This window comes from Geotrypetes seraphini, chromosome 12 (assembly GCF_902459505.1).
Source record: "Geotrypetes seraphini chromosome 12, aGeoSer1.1, whole genome shotgun sequence".
Lineage (NCBI taxonomy): Eukaryota > Metazoa > Chordata > Amphibia > Gymnophiona > Dermophiidae > Geotrypetes > Geotrypetes seraphini.
In genome coordinates this window covers 6,752,677-6,777,363 of record NC_047095.1, presented here as the reverse complement: position 1 = coordinate 6,777,363, position 24,687 = coordinate 6,752,677, and the positions used below count along the sequence as shown (strand labels likewise).

Sequence of the window (24,687 nt, the reverse complement as noted above, 5' to 3'; positions counted from 1 at the left end):
CCTTATGTCCAGCTTCTCCCTCTGTTTCCTCCTTCCACTGTGTGCTCAGTATTTCACTCCCTCATCTTTCATCCCCTTGGTTTGGCATCCCTCTTTCCCTTCCCTCTCCTCCTCCCTATTAGTCCAGCATCTTTTTTCCTTCCCTCCAGCACCCCCCACCCAATGATCCAACACCTCTCTCCCTTTCCTTCAGCCCTCGAATGCAATCTAGCACGTCTTTCCCTTCTTCTCCAACTCCCCCATGGGTTCAGTGCTTCTCTTCCTTCCCTTCAGCTAGCCAGCCCCCTCCCCCCACCCCCGGAGGCCCAACACCTCTCATCTTCCCTCTAGCCACCTCCTTGTGGTGTAGCTTCTATCTCCCTTCCCTCCATACCCAACCCCAGCCGCGGGTTCAGTGTCTCTCTCCCTTCCCTCTAACACCAGCCAGCCAGCAACCCCTCCCCCCCAGGTCAGGAACCATCTTCTCCTTCTGATTTTTACCTCCCCACCTCCACCCCGTGGGTCCAGCAGCAGTACCACAAAAACAGGAAATTGCATCAGAAGAAAAGACTCTGGCCGAGGGAAGGCCCGAGAGCATGTCTGTGAGGATTGGCACCAGAGGCTCCAGAAGGTACGAATAGGGTGACAGGAGGGGAGATAGACAGATGCCAGCAAAGGTAATGTCAGCCTGTTTGTTTACCATGAGAGATAGGCTTTTTACTACTCCTGTGGGATGGTAAAAAGCTTTGCTCCTGCATCCATGGTAAACACCTCCAATGTATTTATTTATTTTTTTTTACCATGGGTACTGGCACACTCCACCTCTTTAGAGAATGCAGAGGGATTTTGGCAAATATGGGAGGTTTCTTGTGGGGAAAGGGAAGGGGGTATAATGTTTCTATCATTAATTTATCTGCTATTCTATTTGGTTATATTCCTTTCCATTGTTGTTCACATTACTTGAGCTTCATTTGTTAAACGTGTTAATGTCTCAATAAAAATATTCAACTTTAAAAGAAAAGTGAGAGGCATACCATCTTTTTACAATATTAAACAAATGTGGATTTAGGTAAACTAGCAAGCTGTGTGAAAGGATTCCCTGTGGCTATAGCTTCCCCTCACCTCCCTAGCATTTATGTATAGATGTGCGTAATTTGAGAGGAAGAAACCACAGCAGCAACATTTTGAGTGTCAGTTCAGACAGGGTAGGATCCCTATGGTGCCAGGCTGAACTTGCTTCTTTATCTTTATTGGAAGCTTCTATACTGCTACTAATGACTGGGGAGTCAATTCAAAGTGGTTTTCAAAGACATCTGTAATGGATTTTAAATACAGATTCAGATGGATTCCATTTTGATTGTCAGCCTCCTAGCTGCTTGACTAGGGTATCATGTTTGCATTATTACACTATTACATATGTATGCTATGTTTAGACAAAACTATCTAGTTAACCATTCTAACTAAGTATGCTATATTTACACCTTCCTAAAAGGTTAACTGTTACAACTAAGTAATCTATATTTACATGCATCCTAAATAGCTCTAGTTTCAAGTTTAATAAAATTTTGATAACCGACCATCGACGTGCACCTGGCCAGTTTACAAAGCTAAGAAAAATGTTAAAATAAATTTTTAAAGGGGGGTAGGAGAAGAAAATGTGAACATTAAATAGACAGATTACGAATACAAACATGAGTTTAAGGGTAAAGAGGGAGGAGAGTTAATAATTACATCATTAAAACAAATTAATTAAGGGGAAGAGGAGAAGTGGAATTATGACACCAGGAAAGGGGGATCACTTCTTAAAAGCAGTTTGTGTAATATACTATTATGCTGTTGAAAAAAAAAATATTTAGACGTATGGTATGTGTCTTGGAAAAAGAATGTTTTTAGCAATGTGTACTACACTTCTCCCTCCGTATTCGCGGGGGATGCGTGCGGACCATAGGTGTGAATATGGAAAAAACGCGAATAACTTTTTATATGGTATTCATGGTTTTTAGAAAACGTCACCGATTTTATTACTGAAACCGTGATTAACTTTTCTACTGTTATTTGCGTTTTTTGAAATAAGCAGCGATTCCCAAAGAATTAAGGAAGGGCTTGGAACAGGCAAGGAGCGATTCCCAGCGATTTCAGGGCTTGGAGCAGGCAAGCAGCGATTTCCAGCGACTTTCTCCATGCATGCTGGGAAGAAGCCTTTCTCTCTATGGATGCTGGGAAGCAGTGTTTTTCTCAGTGCACACTGGGAAGCAGGGAAGCAGCGATTTTGTGAGAGAAAGCATAGAAGCAGCGATTTTCAGAGTGAATGGTAAGCAATAAACTTTTTTATCAGTACAGTAAAAGGAAAAAGAACTTTAATGATGATGTAATTTGGGGGGGCGGAGTCAGCAGCCGAAAAATTGCGAATAAACGAATCCGCAGATATGGAAACTGCAGATATGGAGGGAGAAGTGTATATTCATCTTATTTACTCACATCCTATATAATTCTAGTTACACTCATCCTAATCTGGTATGTACGGATGAATTTTCTAATCTGGTGTGATGAAGCAGACCAGCCCAAGATGTTTCAAAATCAGAGACAAGTAAAAGCACACAGAAGGCCTGGAAGGAAACTGACAATCTCTAAGCACATCTCAAAGCATTATCAGGAGCAGTCCTAAGCTGTGGTTAGGGTGGTAGAAAAAAAAAACAACCCTCAAATTTCAGATTTGAAACTCTCCCCTCTTGTCAAACTATAAAGACTGCAGAAGAGTAATGCTGTGTGAAGGGGCATTTACATCAAATTGAAAGCTTACCATCTGGATGGGTTTCTTGCGTAGATCTCTCTCTGTCACCAGCCTCTCCTGATCAGTGACATACAGGCCCTTCTGCGCCAATGCCTGGATCACAGCATCATGGCCCAACAGAGGCTTGGCAGCATCGCTCTTAAGAATTAAACTCCCAGCACGGCAATACAATTCAGCAGATAACAGCAAGTTAACAACGGGAGGCTTAATGTGCTCCTGATCATACTGGTCCGTGTAAAAGGGTTCACGCAGTTCCTCTGGAACATTTTCTGTGGAGAAACAAATGCAAAAGACAAAAATGTTTAAAAAGAAAATCAGCATTAATAGTACTATACAGGTGCCTTATAGTAAGTACTCCGACTTACTGGGCTATCACCTACAAAGCTTTTTAATATGCCCTACAGAAAATTAACTTGTTTGTAACATCTTTTTCTCTCTGGCAATCTTATGGTCATTGATAAATAAATGAATTTAATTCACTTAAAAAAAAAGTCATCAATATACCCAAATACAACAATTACATTCATTTCTAGATCCTCTGGCCAGAAGGCCAGGTTCTCCCCCAAAGAACAAGGCAAGTGCTCCTAAAACATACAGCTGAATTATTGAACAGGTATCTAAACAAAATTAGGCTATTTTTTCTAATTCCCCAATCATATTGGTTTACTGTAGCTTTCTGGTTATTTATTTGTAAATAAGTTAATAATAATATTTTTGTTTTAAAGGTAGTCATGTCTGTCCTACTGCTGAATTTTTTTTTATATAGTTTATTCAATCTTTACAAATTATAATACTCATTCTAGTAAAACAGAGTAAATTCCAATAAAGGAAAAAAAGATTATTAAATGAAATTCTTGGAATAAATCTCCTTATCAGACCACTACAAATATAGGAGAGAGAAACCATAGACAGGGAGAAAATTTACAAAGTACAGTATAGATCTTTAAGAAAAAGCTTAAACAGACTACGCCTCAGTTACATTCATAAATTTATCATCGGCTACCACTGGTCAGCTTCTTAAGGTCCAGAAAAGATCGGGAGGAAAAAAACATATCTTACACTCAGGTATTTTGCAGGGATAGGTCAGCAAGAAGGTAGCACCCAGTCTTCTTGTTTCATCTCTCATTACTAAGAATTTTCTCCGTCTTATCTTGAGTAGACTTCATTACAACTGGATATATCCATATTTTCTGACCACAAAAAGAGGTTGGTCCCTTCTTGAAAAAAATTCTCATCACAGATGTGAGGTCTTGTTCAAATACAAAGTTTACCAATAGAGTACCTCAATCGTTAACTTCAGATAAGGAATCTTCCAGAAACCCTGTCAAGTTCTGTAATGGATCTTTATTTCCTTGAATTATTGTAACGTTTTCAGGGGAATTTTTTTTTCCTTAGGAATTGGAAGGAAATAAGCCTTATTTATAGGTGGAATAGACCAGTGGAAAATTTTAATTTTCAATAAGGAACTTCTTGAAAATCTCAATTGGAGACCAAGCAGGAATCTTAGGACAGTTCAAAATCCTCAAATTTAACAGTATGTTAAAGTTTTCAATCTACTCAATCTTTCTTTGAAGAAAATTCTGGTCTTTAACTATCGTTGATATATATTCTTTCAATTCTCCCTTTTCTATTTCTATTTTTTGCATACATTTTTGCTTGGCTTGTTCTATGTTCAAAAAAAGTGTCAACTTTTGATACAAGTGCCTCCATGTCATGTGAAGTTTTTACCACCTTTGCATCCAGGCCCTTTCTGACCTCAAAAAGCATCTCCAGTGTAATTGCTGGCTTTGGGTCAGGCTTCGCAGCCTGCCCAAGATCTTCCCCAGCAGATTTTTACCTTCGGGTGAGAATCCGACCAGATTCAGCTCCAGGGTTACCTCCTCCTCAGACCCAGGGCTAGATCCCACACTCCTCGTTCCCACCGGCAAGGAGGCGTGGTCAGCATTGGGGGCAAAAGTGATGTCTGATCCAGCCCTCCAATCTTCAAACTGAGGTCCGGTGTTGGATTGCCGCTAGAGAAGTTGCAGCAAAGTTGGACTGGGATGGATAACAGCGCCGGAGACATTGTGGCCCTCACCAGTCCCTTCCTCTTTATATGAGTCATCTCAAAGTAGGTATTTATTCAGACAGGAGAAAAGTCTTAGGAAAAAGTCACGGAGCAGGCAAACCGGCGTCAGCGTCCATCTGCCATCTTGTTTCTTTCTCCACACACTGCTGAATTTAACCTTCAGAGCACTTGAATTTATCTTTACACATGGGTTGCAAAATGTAGTTTTCCCTAAGCTATTAACCACTTTAAGCAGCAAGAAAAAAGTCTATAAGACAGTTTATAAAAACAATTCACTGAGGCTCCAATGAGTACAGAACCAAGCAACTGAAATCCTTCTCTTGTGGAAAGTAACCTGGCATCTCTCTTTCTGTGTGATATTCAAATATTGGTACAACGGACATTTAAATACTACATAAATATACTAGGAACACTGTAGAAAGGACAGTGTTGCCTTCCACTCGTCTGCCAAGAACACCCACTTAGAAACTTCTGGGCCCAGAAGATCCGAGCTTGGACCAGCACAATCATCTTTATTTTCTTCCACAGACATTAATTTAAGTTAATGAGAAAGTTCATATTAATCATACACTGACCTTTAAAACCATAATTTGCACCAGCTGCAGTCATATAACAATCATATACTTCATTTAATATCTTGGAAAGGAAACTTCAAACTAGAGTTTAAGCCATCTAGTGATGCTATTAGATCATGTCATATTTGGTATGATTGAAGCTTAAGTAACATAGTAACATAGTAACATAGTAGATGACGGCAGATAAAGACCCGAATGGTCCATCCAGTCTGCCCAACCTGATTCAATTTAAATTTTTTTTTTTTTTCTTCTTAGCTATTTCTGGGCGAGAATCCAAAGCTTTACCCGGTACTGTGCTTGAGTTCCAACTGCCAAAATCTCTGTTAAGACTTACTCCAGCCCATCTACACCCTCCCAGCCATTGAAGCCCTTCCCAGCCCATCCTCCACCAAACGGCCATATACAGACACAGACCGTGCAAGTCTGCCCAGTAACTGGCCTAGTTCAATATTTAATATTATTTTCTGATTCTAAATCTTCTGTGTTCATCCCACGCTTCTTTGAACTCAGTCACAGTTTTACTCTCCACCACCTCTCTCGGGAGCGCATTCCAGGCATCCACCACCCTCTCCGTAAAGTAGAATTTCCTAACATTGCCCCTGAATCTACCACCCCTCAACCTCAAATTATGTCCTCTGGTTTTACCATTTTCCTTTCTCTGGAAAAGATTTTGTTCTACGTTAATACCCTTTAAGTATTTGAACGTCTGAATCATATCTCCCCTGTCTCTCCTTTCCTCTAGGGTATACATATTCAGGTCTTCCAGTCTCTCCTCATACGTCTTCTGGCGCAAGCCTCCTATCATTTTCGTCGCCCTCCTCTGGACCGCCTCAAGTCTTCTTATGTCTTTCGCCAGATACGGTCTCCAAAACTGAACACAATACTCCAAGTTGGGCCTCACCAATGACCTGTACAGGGGCATCAACACCTTCTTCCTTCTACTGACTACGCCTCTCTTTATACAGCCCAGAATCCTTCTGGCAGCAGCCACTGCCTTATCACACTGTTTTTTCGCCTTTAGATCTTCGGACACTATCACCCCAAGGTCCCTCTCTCCGTCCGTGCATATCAGCTTCTCTCCTCCCAGCATATACGGTTCCTTCCTATTATTAATCCCCAAATGCATTACTCTGCATTTCTTTGCATTGAATTTTAGTTGCCAGGCATTAGACCATTCCTCTAACTTTTGCAGATCCTTTTTCATATTATCCACTCCCTCTTCGGTGTCTACTCTGTTACAAATCTTGGTATCATCTGCAAAAAGGCACACTTTTCCTTCTAGCCCTTCAGCAATGTCACTTACATACATATTGAACAGGATTGGCCCCAGCACCGAACCCTGAGGGACTCCACTAGTCACCTTTCCCTCCCTCGAGCGACTTCCATTAACCACCACCCTCTGGCGTCTGTCCGATAGCCAGTTTCTGACCCAGTTCACCACTTTGGGTCCTAACTTCAGCCCTTCAAGTTTGTTCAACAGCCTCCTATGAGGAACTGTATCAAAGGCTTTGCTGAAATCCAAGTAAATTACATCTAGCATATGTCCTTGATCCAGCTCTCTGGTCACCCAATCAAAAAATTCAATCAGGTTCGTTTGGCACGATTTACCTTTTGTAAAGCCATGTTGCCTCGGATCCTGTAACCCATTAGATTCAAGGAAATACACTATCCTTTCTTTCAGCAACACTTCCATTATTTTTCCAACAACTGAAGTGAGGCTCACCGGCCTGTAGTTTCCTGCTTCATCCCTGTGACCACTTTTATGAATAGGGACCACATCCGCTCTCCTCCAATCCCCAGGAATCACTCCCGTCTCCAGAGATTTGTTGAACAAGTCTTTAATAGGACTCGCCAGAACCTCTCTGAGTTCCCTTAGTATCCTGGGATGGATCCCGTCTGGTCCCATCGCTTTGTCCACCTTCAGTTTTTCAAGTTGCTCATAAACACCCTCCTCCGTGAACGGCGCAGAATCTACTCCATTTTCTCGTGTAACTTTGCCGGACAATCTCGGTCCTTCTCCAGGATTTTCTTCTGTGAACACAGAACAGAAGTATTTGTTTAGCACATTTGCTTTCTCCTCATCACTCTCCACATATTTGTTCCCAGCATCTTTTAGCCTAGCAATTCCATTTTTTATCTTCCTCCTTTCACTAATATATCTGAAAAAAATTTTATCTCCCTTTTTTACATTTTTAGCCATTTGTTCTTCCGCCTGTGCCTTCGCTAAACGTATCTCTCTCTTGGCTTCTTTCAGTTTCACCCTGTAGTCCTTTCTGCTCTCCTCTTCTTGGGTTTTTTTATATTTCATGAACGCCAACTCTTTCGCCTTTATTTTCTCAGCCACTAGGTTGGAGAACCATATCGGCTTCCTTTTTCTCTTGTTTTTATTGATTTTCTTCACATAAAGGTCCGTAGCCATTTTTATCGCTCCTTTCAGCTTAGACCACTGTCTTTCCACTTCTCTTATGTCCTCCCATCCTAACAGCTCTTTCTTCAGGTACTTTCCCATTGCATTAAAGTCCGTACGTTTGAAATCTAGGACTTTAAGTATCGTGCGGCCGCTCTCCACTTTAGCCGTTATATCAAACCAAACCGTTTGATGATCGCTACTACCCAGGTGAGCACCCACTCGAACATTAGAGATACTCTCTCCATTTGTGAGGACCAGATCCAATATCGCTTTTTCCCTTGTGGGTTCCGTCACCATTTGTCTGAGCAGAGCCTCTTGAAAGGCATCCACAATCTCCCTACTTCTTTCCGATTCCGCAGTCGGAACATTCCAGTCCGCATCCGGCAGGTTGAAATCTCCCAACAGCAGAACCTCCTCTTTCCTTCCAAACTTTTGGATATCCACAATCAGATCCTTATCAATTTGCTGCGATTGAGTCGGAGGTCTGTAGACTACACCCACGTAGATAGAAGTTCCATCTTCTCTTTTCAGAGCAATCCATATCGCTTCTTCCTCTCCCCAGGTCCCTTGCATTTCGGTCGCTTGGATATTGATCTTTACATAGAGAGCTACTCCTCCACCTTTATGACCATCTCTGTCCTTCCTAAAAAGATTATATCCCGGTATGTTTGCATCCCATCCATGTGATTCACTGAACCATGTCTCTGTGATAGCAACAATATCTAGATCTGCCTCTAATATCAGGGCTTGCAGATCATGAACTTTGTTGCTTAGACTGCGAGCATTTGTGGTCATCGCTTTCCAGCTATTTTTCAGCGATAATCTCCTTTTTCGTATGGATTTTTGTGTCGTTTCACTTTCCGCTGCAATACTAAGAAATGAGTTGCTGATATTGCTTTTGTTGCAGCCTTTACTACTATCACTCTTAATAGTGACTTTATTTTCTATGACAAAATGAACGCAGAGAGTACTAATACCTCATTTCCTGGGCTCTCTCAAGTAAGCTTTCACATGGAGCATAAAAATAATTTGTGGAAAAACCCCATCAAGTTGCAGTAGGCCACACTGGCTGGAACTTGATAATAACTATCCCACTCCAACATGGATGACCTGACTAGGAAAAAAAACTCACTTAAAAAAGAATACTAGGCATATTATGCTGCACTATCTCCATAAAAATAGGGCCTCCAAGGCACATGTAGTGATAGCTTGAGCATAAATAGGGTGAAACACCAGCAAACTGGCTTGTTTGTGGAGTTTTGCCCAATTTCAAGTTTCATTCAATTCAGTACTATTTATTTTTGAAATACTGCAAAATCTCAAGAAAACACCAGAGAATTTTATAAAGTCGGTATAAAATTAGTGTAATGCTTAAACTAGATAAAGTGGAACAAGCAAACAAAAGGAAAAACACAAAAAGGGAAGAACATGAGGACAAAGTGTGTGTCTGTCTCCACCCTGTCCCTACAGGCTCTGTCCTCATCAGCACAAGCTTCAAACATCTATGATTCTATATTTAAATCCTATTATTAAAGTATAAAAAAGGGACAATTGTTATTTGTATATCAAAAATAGAGCCATTTCGATATGATTTGGGTTCAACCTTCACAAAGATTCAGTTGCCTCTGTTTTACATCATCTGGGAAGCTAACTAGATTGTCTTTCATACATGGGTATAGAAGAGAATCAACACTGTAGTGGATGAACAGGAAAATAAGTATCTATTAAATGTTGGAAATGCTCCTTAATGCCAGCAACGATGGATGAATCTGTTGCAGTAACAGATAAATTACTTTTATCTAAACCCTTGTCCTCCATTGCCCATTCCAGACTTTGGGCTAGATTCACTAACCTGCCCAATTGTGACCGATCCGTGTCCGATCTGGGCAGGTCTGATGGATTCACAAACTGGCAATATTCTAATGGGGGCGATCGAAGGAACGCCCCCATCCGCAGACACGGATCGCTAGTGTGCGATCCCGACACATGCGCAGACCATTTGTAGATGGTCTGCGCATGCGCCTAAGACCCGTCTGAGCTGTGACTTTCTTTTTTTTTTTTTTAACTTTTCTTTTACTTTTAGTAACCCAATGAGCCAATGGTTTTAACCTGCTTTAAATCCGCGGGTTAAAACCACGAGTTTGCAGTACGGGAGAGATTTGAGGCGGCAGGCAGGAGAGATTTGGGGAAGAGCAGGGCGGCGATTCGTGGCGGCAGGCAGGAGAGATTCGGGGCAGCAGAGAGCAGGGCAGCAATGGAGCTGGAGAGTCAGAAAGGACGTTTGCGACTGGTCCCCAGCAGTCGCTTCTTGGGCTGATCGACCAGCCCAGTCGGATCGCAAAATTTATTTTGTGAATCGCATCCCTGCCTACTTTGCATGCAGTTCCCCTCATTTGCATGCGCAGGTCAGAATCGGATTGACAGAGAGATAAGTGAATCGGGCCGGAGTAAAATCGGGTCGCAAAACGATCGGTTTGCTTAGTGAATCTAGCCCTTTGCTCTTTTCACCTTGCTGCCCCTTATGCATGGAATAGACCAGGGGTCTCAAAGTCCCTCCTTGAGGGCCGCAATCCAGTCAGGTTTTCAGGATTTCGGCCCTCAAGGAGGGACTTTGAGATCCCTGGAATAGACCACCTGAGTACATGCATCACACCCCTTCCATTCCCTTGTTCAAAAACAGACTGAAAGCCCATCTTTTTGAGATTATCTTCAATGCATAAGCCTAGCTAGCAGTTTAACCATCCCCCATTAATTATAACCTCCACCCTAGCATCTGTTTGTCTGTCTTGATTGATTAGATTGTGAGCTCATTCAAGCAGGGACTGTCTCCTTCATGATTATACTGTATACAGCGCAGTGTACATCAGGTAGCACTCTAGAAATAATCAGTAGTAGAAGTAGTAAGATGCTTGAGCAACTGGGCACGTGATGGAAAGACATTGTAGGAGTCTGATCAGCAGATAAGACTTTTATTGCCACATCAAAGGCAGACAAGACACGGATGATGTCATTTACAGTGGTTTATTTAAATCTCCCCCAAAAAAGCTTCTGCAGGTTTTTCGTTTGTTTTATTTATCAATAATAATAAAAGGCTAAGCGCGCATGCGCTTTTCAAAGATCGTGATTCCGGGGTGGCGTGAGGTGTGCTTCTGTGTCACACCTCACGGTGCCTGCGCTAGCTGGAGACGCGTGTGCCAGGGACTCCTCCCTCCCGCTGCCGCTGCTCTTCAAAGCGGCCTGCTGAGGGAGAGAGAGAGAGGGCGGGTCAGAGGGCGGAGTAACTCAGGGCAACGCCCCCTATTTCCAGGTGCCCGGGCTGCTGCTACTGGTGCTCCAGTCTCCCCGGTAACCATCTCCAGGGGCAGTAAGCAGAGCGAAAGATCCCGGAGCGCTGCTGCTCAGGTACCGGGGAGGGGGCCGAGAGGGGGGGTGTCACAGTAACCACCGAAGCCCAGGATCGGCTGAACCGGGCAGCTGCAGGCTGCGGTCGGGGCTCGGTCTGTCTCGCTGGCGGAGCTTCAGACCTTTCCCGACGCAATGTAAGAAACAAAAAAGAAAAAAAAGCAAATCCAGGTAGGCAAAGGCAGGACGGAGGCTGCGATCGGCAGCGGCTGCTGCTACTCCTCCAGCCGCCTAGCTCCTCTCCGCCGGCCCTGGCCGGCAGCCCCCTCCACCCCGTCCTCTCTGCTCCGGTGGCCCGCACAGGAGAAGGAGCGGATGAAGCATGATCACAAGGGAGATTGTGCAAAGGGAAATGCAAGGGGGTTGAAAAAGCGAAAGGTGGGACGGGAAGGGACGGGTAGGGAAAAGGGAGGGGGGAGGATGCCTAAAATGAAAAAAAAAAACAACTTTATACAGGAAGAGGAGTCTCTAGCACCCGTTAATGTAACGGGCTTAAAGACTAGTTTATTTATAATCATTCAAAGAACAAACTTATAAATGATAATGGAAAAACACAAACAAATACTACATCAAATATGTCAGGAAAAGTAATATTTAACATTTGTAGTCCACAAATTTATCAGACCAAGATATCACATAATATAGAATCTACTTTGATAGTAATTAAATACTTAGGGCTCCTTTTACAAAGCCGCACTAGAGCCTTAATGCACGGAATGGCGTGCGCAAAATTGCCGCACGCGCTAGCCGCTACCGCCTCCTTTTGAGCAGGCAGTAGATTTCCGGCTAGCGCGCGCTAATCCGGTGCATGCGATAAAACTGCTAGCGTGGCTTTGTAAAAGGACCCCTTAATGAGACAAACGAGAGACAATATTTAAAGCCAATCTAACAGCATTATAATATTATGAAGGTTCATTCAAAGATACATCTCTTTCTCCTTCTTTCAAAATAATAAATTCAAGTTACTCAGGTTCAAAGAAAATGTAGTTAACTATATTTATAGATATCAAACATCTACAAGAAAATTTTAAAACAAAAGATCCACCCAGTGAGAGAACTCTAGGTCTTACGACAAGAATTCCCTCCGTCTCCTCTGAGTGTCACAAGCTAAAATCAGGAATTTTTGAATTTTAGAGCCCAAGAAAACTGCATCCACATGCCAAAAATACAAACAAAAAATATTATTTCTGTCCAATTCTAAAGCAAATGTCACTAACAAAGTGGTGTATTCTGTAATAACTTCCAATGAGCGCTCCAAAAATTCAGTGAGATTTAATCCAGATTGAGAATTGTCAGTAGAACTTTTTGAGATACCAAATATTAAGATCTGGGAGGTGTTACCTCGTGCTCCCTATAGTCCAGACATGAGTCCACCAGACTTTGACCTTTATCCAAAGCTGAAACAACCTAAGCGTGAACATCATTTTGCATCTCTGGAAGAGCTTTCTTCCGCCAGTACCCGAGCCATTCGGCAACTGAATTAAAACAGTGTCTTGGATGGTATAATGAAGTTTCCCGGTTGTTGGGACTCAGTCATTGCAAAACAGGGAGTAGAGAATGACACGGTGGATGTTAACCACGGGTAACCCGTCAAAACGGTGGAGGGGGGAAAGGTGCTCATCGCAGGTACGGGGACAAGGTCATCCACCGCCCCATGGAGTGGTGAATGGCCTTGTCCCTGCAGTTAAGGGAGGGAACGCGTGGGGTCACCGATTGCGTGCGGCCCCCTCCCTCCTTCCTACCTACCCGAATCTATCTATCTATCTCCCTCCCTCCCCCTTACCTTCACGGCGCGTTTTAAGGTTTGAGACTTGTTGAAAGCCGCCAGAGCGTATGTGCAGTCGCGTGCGTGTGTGGGCAACAGCTTCTCCTCTGACACAACGTCCGGTTGCGTCAGAGGAGAAGTTGCAGAGGTCTTTGTGAGACTGGGCAGATGAAATCTAATGTGGAATTCATTTGAGAGAGCCAGCATGGACATTGAACACCGACGCCTCAACCCTGAAGAACAATCGGAAACATGGATTCATGTCGGGAGGAGTGGTGAATTCAGTTTCTTCTTTAAGATAAGTGCTTTTTGGATCATTTTTTGAAATAATTGAACAAAATGAGAAAATATAAAATGAAAGATCAACGAGGAGATGGGCTGCATCTTCAGAGAGCTATATACTCGTACAGCCATATGAGGATCCATAAAAAAATATTTTTGTATGTTGTTTGAATGAGTTATGAACTGGAATCACATGCAGTAAATGTGATATTGGGTTTCAAACGAAAAGGTATGTAGTCAAGGAACATAATCTTATGTGCATACAATGCTAGGTTTCACATTATAAATCCAAGTTTCCAAGTTTATTAGGTTTTTATATACTGCCTATCAAGATTATCTAAGCGGTTTTACAATCAGGTACTCAAGTATTTTTCCCTACCTGTCCCGGTGGGCTCACAATCTATCTAGCGTACCTGAGGCTATGGAGGACTGAGTGACTTGCCCAGGGTCACAAGGAGCAGCGCGGGGTTTGAACCCACAACCCCAGGGTGCTGAGGCTGTAGCTTCAACCACTGCGCCACACACTCCACAATCACCCACCTCAGAAAAAGATCTTTGTGTCACTGTGGACAATGCTGAGATTCTCAGTTCTACATATAGGGCTCCTTTTACAAAGGTGCACGCGCTAGCCGAAAAACTACTGCCTGCTCAAGAGGAAGCGGTAGCAGCTAGCGCATGCTACTCCGCGCGTTAAGGCCCTAACGCACCTTTGTAGAGGAGCCCATAGTGGCTACTAAAATAAACCAAGTACACCATGGGATGGAGTAGGTTTTAACGGATATTTCTCGACTCAATAGGAATAGCAGGCAAAGTACTTACATGGTTCAAAGGATTCCTACAATCAAGAACTTACAGAGTCAAAACTATGCAAGAAAAATCAGAACCATGGTCCCAACACCTGCGGAGTTCCCCAAGGATCACCCCTATCACCTACACTATTTAATATATACATAGCTTCCCTCAGCTACTACCTGGATAATCTTGGCATAATTTCATACAGCTACGCAGATGACATCACTATTCTCCTACCTTTCGACCAACCAGAATCCATCATGACAAGCACAATACACAAAACCCTCGAATCAGTTGCGATTTGGATGACAAAGCACAAATTAAAACTTAACCCTGACAAAACAAATTTCATCCTATTAGAAAACAACAAAACTCCAACCTTAACTAATCTCGTTATAAATTTGTTATCATACCCAATACAACCTACACTAAAATTGCTTGGAATCACAATTGACAGAGGCTGCGCCATGCAACCCTAAGTTAACAAAATAATAAAGGCATCGTTCATGACCTTGAGAAATCTAAGAAAAATCCGAACATTCTTTGATAAGAAGCAATTCCTACTATTGGTACAATCTCTTATTCTTGGAATGTTAGACTACTGCAACATACTATACCTACCATGTCCTGCGACCATGATGAAGCAATTGCAGACAGTACAGAATACAGCCCTAAGACTTGTCTATTCACTAAAAAAATATGACTATATCACAAAGGCATACCATGACTTGCACTGGCTTCCAATAGGAAGTGCACTTCAAATTCTACTGCTTACTTTACAAGGCTATCAACGGAGAAAGCCCAACTTACTGGAATAACCGACTAAATCAATCCTCCTGAACCAGATACAGAAGAACCCACTCACTATTCTCCCACCCATCATCCAAAAATGTCAAACGAAAAAAACTTTATGACAACCTTATAGCCTCCAAAGCAGCTAAACTAGACAAACAAATAACCACTCTGTTATCCTCAACTACAAACTACAAAACCTTCAAGAGAGATACCAAAACTATACTCTTCACAAAATACATAAAACCTATCCAGCACGACCAATCCCAATCTAATATCTAACACTCTCCATACCTTTAATATGCTCTAATACTCTTATATTTACCAAACGTTATCTAAAACCCTTAATTCACCCTATTCCTATCTCCTAAAAACTTCTACTTCCCGTTGATAATTATTTTTACCCAACTTTGTTATTACCTTAAAATTTTATCTCACCGCTTATTCTATTCCTTCAAATTTTGAATGTAATTCTTGTTTAGTTTTGATGTAATCCGCCTTGAATCGCAAGGTAATGGCAAAATAGAAATCACTAATGTAATGTAATGTAATATTTCGGCAGTTGGAACCCAAGCACAGTACCGGGTAGAGCTTTGGATTCTTGCCCAGAAATAGCTAAGAAGAAAAAATTTAAATTGAATCAGGTTGGGCAGACTGGATGGACCATTCGGGTCTTTATCTGCCATCATCTACTATGTTACTATGTTACCAAATCACGAGCACTCAACTAACTAGGATGTTCAAGTAACCAGCATCTTGCCAGGCAGGGGACAAGCCAGGGGAGGAGTGGCTGGATTAGGCAGTGCTTACCAAACCTGTCTTGAGGGAAAGGGGGGGGGCATCAGTCAGTCAGGTTTTCAGGATATCTACAGTGAATATGCATGAGAGAAATTTCATGCAATGGAAGCAATGTAGGCACTTCTCTCTCATACATATTCATTGTAGATATCCTGAAGGAAATATTTTTTCACTCAGAGAATAGTTAAGCTCTGGAACGCATTGCCAGTGGTTGAGGTAAAAGCAGATAGCATAGCTGGTTTTAAGAAAGGTTTGAACAAATTCCTGGAGGAAAAGTCCATAGTCTATTATTAAGACATGGGAGGAAGCCTCTGCTTGCCCTGGATCGGTAGCAGGGAATGTTGCTACTCTTTGGGTTTTGGCCAGGTACTAGTGACCTGGATTGGCCACCGTGAGAACGGGCTGCTGGGCTTGATGGACCATTGGATTGACCCAGTAAGGCTATTCTTATATTCATAGCTGTGGTCTGCTAGTACAAATTTGGAACCTCTGGATTAGGAAGCATAAAAACTACCAGGTTTTTTGGGGGGGCTATTCTCTGTGCTCCCTCCATTCTAGTATCACACCTTCCTCTCCTCTTCCCTACAAGAGCCATAATTAAAGGGAAAGGTAAATAGCAGGAAGGGAGGGACTGGATTTGGGAGAAGAACAGCTTTCTCCAGTTCTCTGTCCACTCCAGAATCACTTTCCCTCTACCTAAACTTCCTGTTACCTAAAAGAGAAGCCTGTAAACAGGGGGATAGGAAATGACAAGGAACAGAAGGCACAGATAACTACATTTGGATTAATAGAAACACAGCCTATTCTCCATAGTGGATGGTGGGACTTTTTGCTAAAGCATGTTAGGAATTATTCAAATGGAACAAAAACAGGGAATATTCATGCAGAGGCATTATGATCCACTGTGCAACCACACCTTAAGTACTGTGTACAGTTCTGGGCCCCCATCCCAAAAGAGATACGGCAGAACTAGAAAGGTTCAGAGAAGGAGACCCAAAATGATCATGGGAATGGAATGGCTTTCTATTAAGAAAGGCTAAAAGGACAGGGCTCTTCAGCTTAGAGAAGATGCAATGGAGGCTCTGCTGTAGTAAGCTGTGCTATTATTTAGTGCTGCAGTGACTTTTGCACACTAATCTTACCCCCAAAGCTGTATAATCTTTAATCCAAGTTTGAGCTAGGGTCAAGCAGCATTGTGAGACCAAAACCATCATATGATATGAGGTATAACATGTGTGACTATTGGGATTTTAATCCAAGTTTATTCCAAATTTGATATACCGTCTATCAACATGTACCTAGTCAGCCCTCACCCACACCAACCAATTATACTTAACTGGTTCCCTCTCTCTGCTGCACCTTTAAAATAGTGGTAGACTGACCCCTAGTGGTGCACCACTAGAGTGAGGAGCCACCATTTTTCAAGATAGGCATGGTGAGAAGGACACCACTGGGTAAGTATAATTGGTCCAGGGAAAGAGGAAGAGCCAAATCACACACACTGTGGTCTAAGGGTGTTTTGGGCCAAATAGCCCTAGAGGAAAGGCGACCAAGGTATGTTTTTGGGGAGTGGAGTAAGGTTTAGGGATTGTGGACCACTGCTTAAAGACTTTTTGTTTTGTTTCCCCGAAATCCTCACTCCTGCACTGCCAGTGAAACAAACCACTGTATATTTACCAGACCAGAGCATTGTGCACTGTTTTTTTTTTCTCGCTTGGCATACACTTTAATTTAATGCTACTGTAATTTGCATAATTTACGCATCAGGATTAGAGATTTTTTGAAATGAATGCATGGATCAGAATTTGACTATGCAGAAACAAGTTAACATGATAGTTCGCAAGGTCTTCCATATTTTATGGAAATTACAGACTGTCAGAGCTTATTTTGATATCACTGCATTTAGTTCAGTCGTTGGTTTGGAGACATCTAGACTATTGTAATATAATCTATCTAGCAGGGGTAAAGAAAAATATCACCAGATTGTGACTCATACAGAATACTGCAGTGAAATTAATCTATGGTTTGCCGTGAATTGCATTGGCTGCCCATGCAGGCCCGTATTATTTTCAAATTCAGCTGTATTTACATAATTGGCCAAGCTCCCTCTTACTTGTTAGATACATTCACAGTCCCTAACCCAAAATACTCTCGCAAAGCTCGTGCTTTTTTCAGTTATCCATCAGTGATGGATTGCAATTTTTTAAAATTTTAAAAACATCATAAATTTACATCTTCATATCAGGCTGCTTTATGGGACAATGATCACTTGGTGCATTGAGGCTTGAAAAAGATATGATAAGATGTGGAGTGGAACAGGTATCTAAACAGCTAAGACTATGAGACACTAAAATTGAAAACAAAAGAGAAAGCTTTTTTTTCCACTCAATGCATAATCATACTGTTAAATTTGTTACCATAAAATGTGATACTTAGGGGGGACTGTACTTAATTTTTAAAAAAATCTGCACATTTTGGAAATTCTAGATCATATTTTAAAATCCCCCCACTGACTCTCCCCAGTAATATCACCATCTAGGTTCTACCATCTGTTGCTCTCTCTCACAGCCCAATTTAATTTGGACACTTTGCTTTCACCTGGCAGGCTCAACCTTTAGTTTCTCCATCCCTTCTCCATGGTGGACATATTCCAGCTTTCCCTCTCTAATCCAAAATTCTTCTTCCCCACCCCTCTTTCTATTATCTCTGTAGCTCTCAATCCTCACCCTTCAAACTTCTCTGCACATCCCAGTTCTTTCTCCCTAACTCAGAGCAAGTAACCCCCATTGTATGTCTGTTCCCAAGGTCTTCTCTCTTTCCCCTGTAGGAATGCGCTCACTGCTTTCATTATTCCCTACCCTTACCCCAGGATATATTCTCCAGCCTCTTCTGTCTTCCCCCACTCCCACCCTCAATTAACAGCAAGAAGGAGGAGGAAAATGGCTTCCACATTAGGCTGCAACCTCTTCCTCTGCTATCCAGCATCCATCCGCATTGTATATTCCACATCAGGCTCACAAAGTCTGGGGTGAAGTCTTGTACTGTGGTTCTCAAGGAACCTAGCAGGGACCTCCTGACGCTCCTCCTGGGATTTATAGTGACCATGCATCTGGGCTTCGTCAATGTACCTTCAGAGGGCTCTGGATAGGGTCTCTTCCCTGGGATCAAGCCTCCTTCAGATCCTCAGCCCTACAGGACTCAGAGGAGGCTGAGCACAAGGCTTCCACCCCTTCCCCCAAGTGCTCTACCACATGCAGGTCATGGACGCTCATCGACCTGCCATCCAATGCCAACCTGGCATGATATAGAGGTAGAAAGGCCTGAGGGGTCCATCCCTATCGATTTAAAGTTAAATTGTGGGAGTTTGAGGCAAATGGAAGCTTTAGAAAGAAAGATAATTTAAAATCCAAGATGGCCACCGTCAGTAAAATCACCCCAAAAACAGCCCATGAAGACTCCCCCGAGGTATAAAAACTGCAGGGAAAGGGATTTTAGGAGGTAGGGGATCCTAGCTCTGGCTGCAGAAACCTTAAAATATTACTTTTTGAGGAGCCCACCCCCTGATTTTCCTCATATCCTATATAATAAAACCCTAGCCGCGCATGCGCACTTACCTGCGTGCTTCCGTGATCTCTGATCTGTGATCAGTAGGTCCGTGGCCAGCAGGAGTGCAGATGCGGCAGCCAAAGCGGAGAAACACAGCACAGCCAGCGACTCCCCCCTCCCGCCCTCACTCACCGCCAAAACCACCACCGCCAAAGCCTCCTCCTTCTCGCCGGCTCACCCACGTTTCAATTAAGAGAAAAGCGCTGCACTGCGCTAATGCTGGCCTCGCCATCTTCTGTCCACTGCGGCCCGCCCTCTCTGACTACTTCCTGTTTCCGCTAGGGTTGGCCGCAGTGGATAGAAGATGCCGAAGCCAGCGGTAGCGCGGTGCAGCGCTTTTCTCTCAATTTCAACGCAGCGGCTGGGAAGGGGTGGCGGGAAATGCTGCTACTGCACAGGGAAGGCCGGGAAGTGCTGCTGCTGCACAGGGAAGTGTGTATGTGTGTGGGGGGGGGAATGCTGCTGCTGCACAAAGAAGGGTGGGAAATGCTACTGCTGCACAGGGAAGTGTGTGTGTGTGGAGGAAATGCTGCTTCTGCACAGGGAAGGCAGGAAAATACTGCTGCTGCACAGGGAAGGGTGGGAAATGCTGCTGCTGCACAGGGAAGTGTGTGTGTGTATGGGGGAAAATTTTGCTTCTGCACAGGGAAGGGTGGGAAATGCTGCTGCTGCACAGGGAAGTGTGTGTGTGTATGGGGGAAAATTTTGCTTCTGCACAGGGAAGGCAGGGAAATGCTGCTGCTGCACAGGGAAGGGTGGGAAATGCTGCTGCTGCACAGGGTAGTGTGTGGGGGGGAAATGCTGCTGCTGAACAGGGAAGGGTGGGAGGGAAATGCTGCTGCTGCTGCTGCACAGGGAAATGGAGGGGATGGAGAGGGAAAGGGGGCCTGGGAGTAATCTTGGTTTGCTTTGGGGGAGGTCTGAGATAGAGAATGACACGGGGAGCGATCCCCGCAGGGAGCTGCGGCGTGGCTGCGGTTTGGCTGCGGGTTATGGAGACTCCAAAGCCAAATCGCCGCAGACACGGGGACAAAAGTTTTCACCGCCCGCAAAAACGGTGAAAAGATTTGTTCCCGCAGGCCAATGTTCCCCCTTCTAGGAACCGCTATTTACCTGTGTTTCACCGTGTTCGTGACCGGGTGTTTGATGTCTCCGCCATGTTGTCTGTCTCCTCCAACTCTCGATCCAACTTGCACGTTGCCGCATTGACTCCGCCCCCCAATATACTGGCTCCTCATTTGTCAGATCAACCCTTCCTGCCAATAGAACCCGCCCCCCCCGACGATCGCCAGCAGGAAGGTGCTCAGCCCTTCATGCCGACAGAACCAGCCCTGCCCAACGATCGCGGCAGGAGGGTACCCATCCCCTCCTGCCTACCCCAACAGCCCCCCCGACGATCGCAGCAGGAGGATATCCAACCCCTCCTGCCAGCTCCCCAACAGCCCCCCTATGATCACTGGTAGGAGGGTGCCCAACCCCTCCTGCCGGCCCCCCCAACGGCCCCCTATATCGCCAATAGGAGGGTGCCCAACCCTTCCTGCCGGACCCTCCCCCAACAAACCCCGCCATCCCGAAACACCACCCTTAGTCTTACTTTCCAAGTTGGACCGGACAGCTCCTCGCTCGTCTGGCCAGCAGGCCTGCCTCCGTCCAAATGAGGCGGGCCCGCCCCTCCCCTCCCCTGCCTAACCCACAGGATCCTAGGGCCTGATTGGCCCAAGCACCTAAGGCCCCTCCTATAGCGGGAGTGGCTTTAAGTGCCTAGACCAATCAGGCCCTAGGATCCTGTGGGTTGGGCAGGGTAGGGGCGGGCCCGCCTCATTTGGACGGAGGCAAGCCTGCTGGCCATACGTGTGAGGAGCCGTCCGGTCCAACTTGGAAAGTAAGACTAAGGGGGTTCCGGGGTGGGAGGGTTCGTTGGGGGGGAGGGTCCAGCAGGAGGGGTTGGGTACCCTCCTGCCGGCGATCTTAGGGGAGGCCATTGGGAGGACCGGCAGGAGGGGTTGGGTACCCTTCTGCTGCGATTGTCGGGAGGGCCGTTGGGGGGGGTCTACAGGAGGGGTTGGGTGCCCTCCTGCCGTGATCGCTGGGGGGAGGGGAGACTTGCAGCCGTCTACTTACCATGTAGGCTAACATTGTAAGCATTAAAAGTACATGTCGTGTTTGTTTTTGTATAGTTATTAACTAATATTTAACTAAGTTTTAAAGTTTTAAAGAATGTTTCCTTTATACGTAAATAAAGAAAAGTATATAAAATCGTACCCGTTTGAGGCTTTTATGTATGCAGCGGTGACGGTGACGGGGCGGTGAATGGGGTTGCAGTGGCGGTGACGGGGCGGTGAATGGGGTGGCAGTGGCGGTGACGGGGCGGTGAAGGGAATGGCGGTGACGGGGCGGTGCAGAGGATGGTGAGACGGGGACGGGGCGGGGACGGGGACCAATTTTTTCACCGTGTCATTCTCTAGTCTGAGACAGAAGGGGGCCATGGAGAGACAGAAAGACAGGCAGGCAGGCAGTGCATTAGAACGAAAGACAGACACACAGAAAGACAGCAGGCAGGGAGAGAGACAGAAAGAAAGAAATACAGACAGACAGGGTGCCAGAGAGAGAACCAAAAAGAAAGAAGGACAGACAGCGGGAGGGAGAAAGAAAGGAAGAGAGACAGGGGCAGGGAGAGACACAGAAAGAAAGAAAGACAGACAGACATATATTCTAGCACCCGTTAATGTAACGGGCTTAAACACTAGTAGGCTATAATAGCCTTACTCACTGTGCCATATGCTGCCTGCTTCAGGTTAGGAGTGCAGTTGGGACACATGGAGAAGAACTCTGCCTCAGAAATTTGTGTGATGAATTTGGTCTTCGGGCTGCCAGTCGGAACAATGTCAGACTGAGCCCCAACCCCTGGAAAACCTTACACCACGATAGGGTGAGGACCACACAGCCAGCCCACTATTAAGCCACTGTTCAATGTATTTATAAACGATCTAGAAACAGGGACGAAGTGCGAAATAATAAAATTTGCAGATGACACCAAACTATTTAGTAGAATAGAGACAAAAGAGGACTGTGAAAACTTACAAAGGGACCTGAACAAACTAGAAGAGTGGGCGATGAAATGGCAGATGAAGTTTAATGTAGAGAAATGTAAAGTCTTGCATGTAGGAAACAGAAACCTGAAGTACAGCTATACGATGGGAGGACTGGTAATGGGTGAAAGTATCCTAGAAAGAGACTTGGGGGTAATGAAGCCATCGGCACAATGCGCAGCGGCTGCTAAGAAAGCAAATAGAATGCTAGGAATAATCAAGAAGGGTATTACAAGCAGAACGAAAGAAGTTATCCTGCCGTTGTATCGGGCGATGGTACGCCCGCATCTGGAGTACTGCGTCCAATATTGGTCGCCGCATCTTAAGAAGGATATGGCGTTACTCAAGAGGGTTCAGAAAAGGGCGACGCGATTGATAAAAGGAATGGAAAACTTTACATATGCTGAAAGATTAGAGAAACTGGGGCTCTTTTCCCTGGAAAAGCAGAGACTTAGAGGGGACATGATAGAGACTTACAAGATCATGAAGGGCATAGATAAAGTGGAGAGGGACAGATTCTTCGAAAACTACAAGAACGAGAGGGCATTTGGAAAAATTAAGTGGGGACAGATTCAGAACCCAGAGGGTGGTGGATAAGTGGAATGCGCTTCCAGAGGGTGTGATAGGACAGAGTACGGTATTGGGGTTCAAGAAGGGGTTGGATGATTTCCTGAAGGAAAAGGGTATAGAAGGGTATAGATGGAGGATTACTATACAGGTCCTCGACCTGATGGGCCGCTGCGTGAGCAGACTGCTGGGCACGATAGACATCTGGTCTGACCCAGTAGAGGCACTTCTTATGTTCTTATGATGAGCCAAACATCTTGCGCTCAAGCTCCTTATAAATCAAGAATGAAAGCAGCTACGCAGGGGACAGCCCCTGAGCTCCAAAAATATGAAGGCAGACTGGCTAAGCTAGGTGTCCCCGAGGGCTGATCCTGCTAGCATCAGACTTCCACCACATGAATCTGTCTTCTCCCAGGCAGAGTTCCCAAGAAGTGGGAAATAGGGCACCAAACTTCTAACCAAACACTAAGAAAACCCCCCCCAAAATAATACCACCATAGAGCAGATCAGAAATACTTCTGAGCAACTTGACTGCAGAAAAAAACTAAGAGGGTAGGTGCAGCTATCCAGGAAGAAAGCGGAGTTGAAAGATGATTGGCAGCATTCTGCAAGCAACTTGCGGGTTCAGATGCACATTGCACAACCCTAGTGTTCAAGACTACTAAACACATTGCACTAGAAAGGTTTGGAATGCAATAACACATTATCGTCTCAGTTACTGGGATACAGGTATAGAAATGCCATTCTCTTTATGATCAGGTTAGAATATGGTGTATTGGTCTTTCAAAAGAAATTGAAACATCATCTATTTAGTTTAGTAGTTGTCTACCTTTTTGATAGATTGATATTTTTGCTTTTTTATTTATATGTACGAGCATGTTTGTGTAAATTTTATTGATGTTTATAGGTCTCCATCTAGAATTATGAAGATACTGTAGGTGGGGAGAAAAATGTGTGAGCCAATTTCCAGATGGAAGCTTTGATGTACCAAGCTTTTTTTAAACCTTATTTGCTTGTGCACTGTAGAGCATGTAGTTTTCTCATTTGAAATCAGCAATGCAACAGGAGGGGACTCAAAACGTGAAGGCTGGCAGAAAGTCTTCCTCCAGAACTAGGTCATTTGGCAGCTCTGACACTTCTCGGTATAGTGGAAGCAGAGCTGTTCAAAGGACACTGAAATACCAACAGCTGCCAATAACATGGCATTTCTAACTTAGATTCAGGGAAACAAGGAAAGGCTTTGAGCTAACAACACTGCAATCTTCATGGGGCCATCTGGCAACATAAGAACTGCAAGAGGGAAGACAGCTTGCTCTGTGAAAAACACCGAGTATGGAATGGTTGGAATTTCAATAGAACAAGAAATTTGGATTTTAAACGCAATATAGGAATTTCCCTAGGAACACTCTGTTATTCCAATATCAGTGCACAAAACAACTGCAAACATTAATAGAAACAGCAGCAGTATGGAAGAGGAGCAATGACAGTGGATGAACCAAGGGAAATGAGAGGGCCGTCATGCACCATTCTGCCTATGGTAACACTTATTTACAGATCAGCCTACCTAAAGACTCCCAGGCATGTAGGATTATACTGCCAAAGAAGATGTGTGGCCCATAGCTCTGTCTCAACAGCACATCCCTTGCACAAAGAAACCATTTATACCTCTTCTAAGTAAAGAAAGAACAAGCACATCAATTACAAGATGACCTTTAAAACTATAAGCTATATAACTATAGCTAGAAGCAAAACTCCTATACTAATACTGATG

The 24,687-nt window shown here is 44.2% G+C and overlaps 1 protein-coding gene across 4 annotated transcripts in view; it reads right to left on the bottom strand.

Annotated features, from left to right (window-relative positions):
• The window catches only part of CAMSAP2 (calmodulin regulated spectrin associated protein family member 2), a 231,822-nt gene that overhangs the window by 166,594 nt on the left and 40,541 nt on the right, over window positions 1–24,687 (bottom strand). For all 4 annotated transcript variants that reach the window (XM_033916859.1, XM_033916855.1, XM_033916856.1 and 1 more), the window contains exon 2: window positions 2,780–3,039. In XM_033916859.1, coding sequence (XP_033772750.1) covers window positions 2,780–3,039 — 260 coding nt within the window. The remainder of the gene's footprint in view (window positions 1–2,779; window positions 3,040–24,687) is intronic.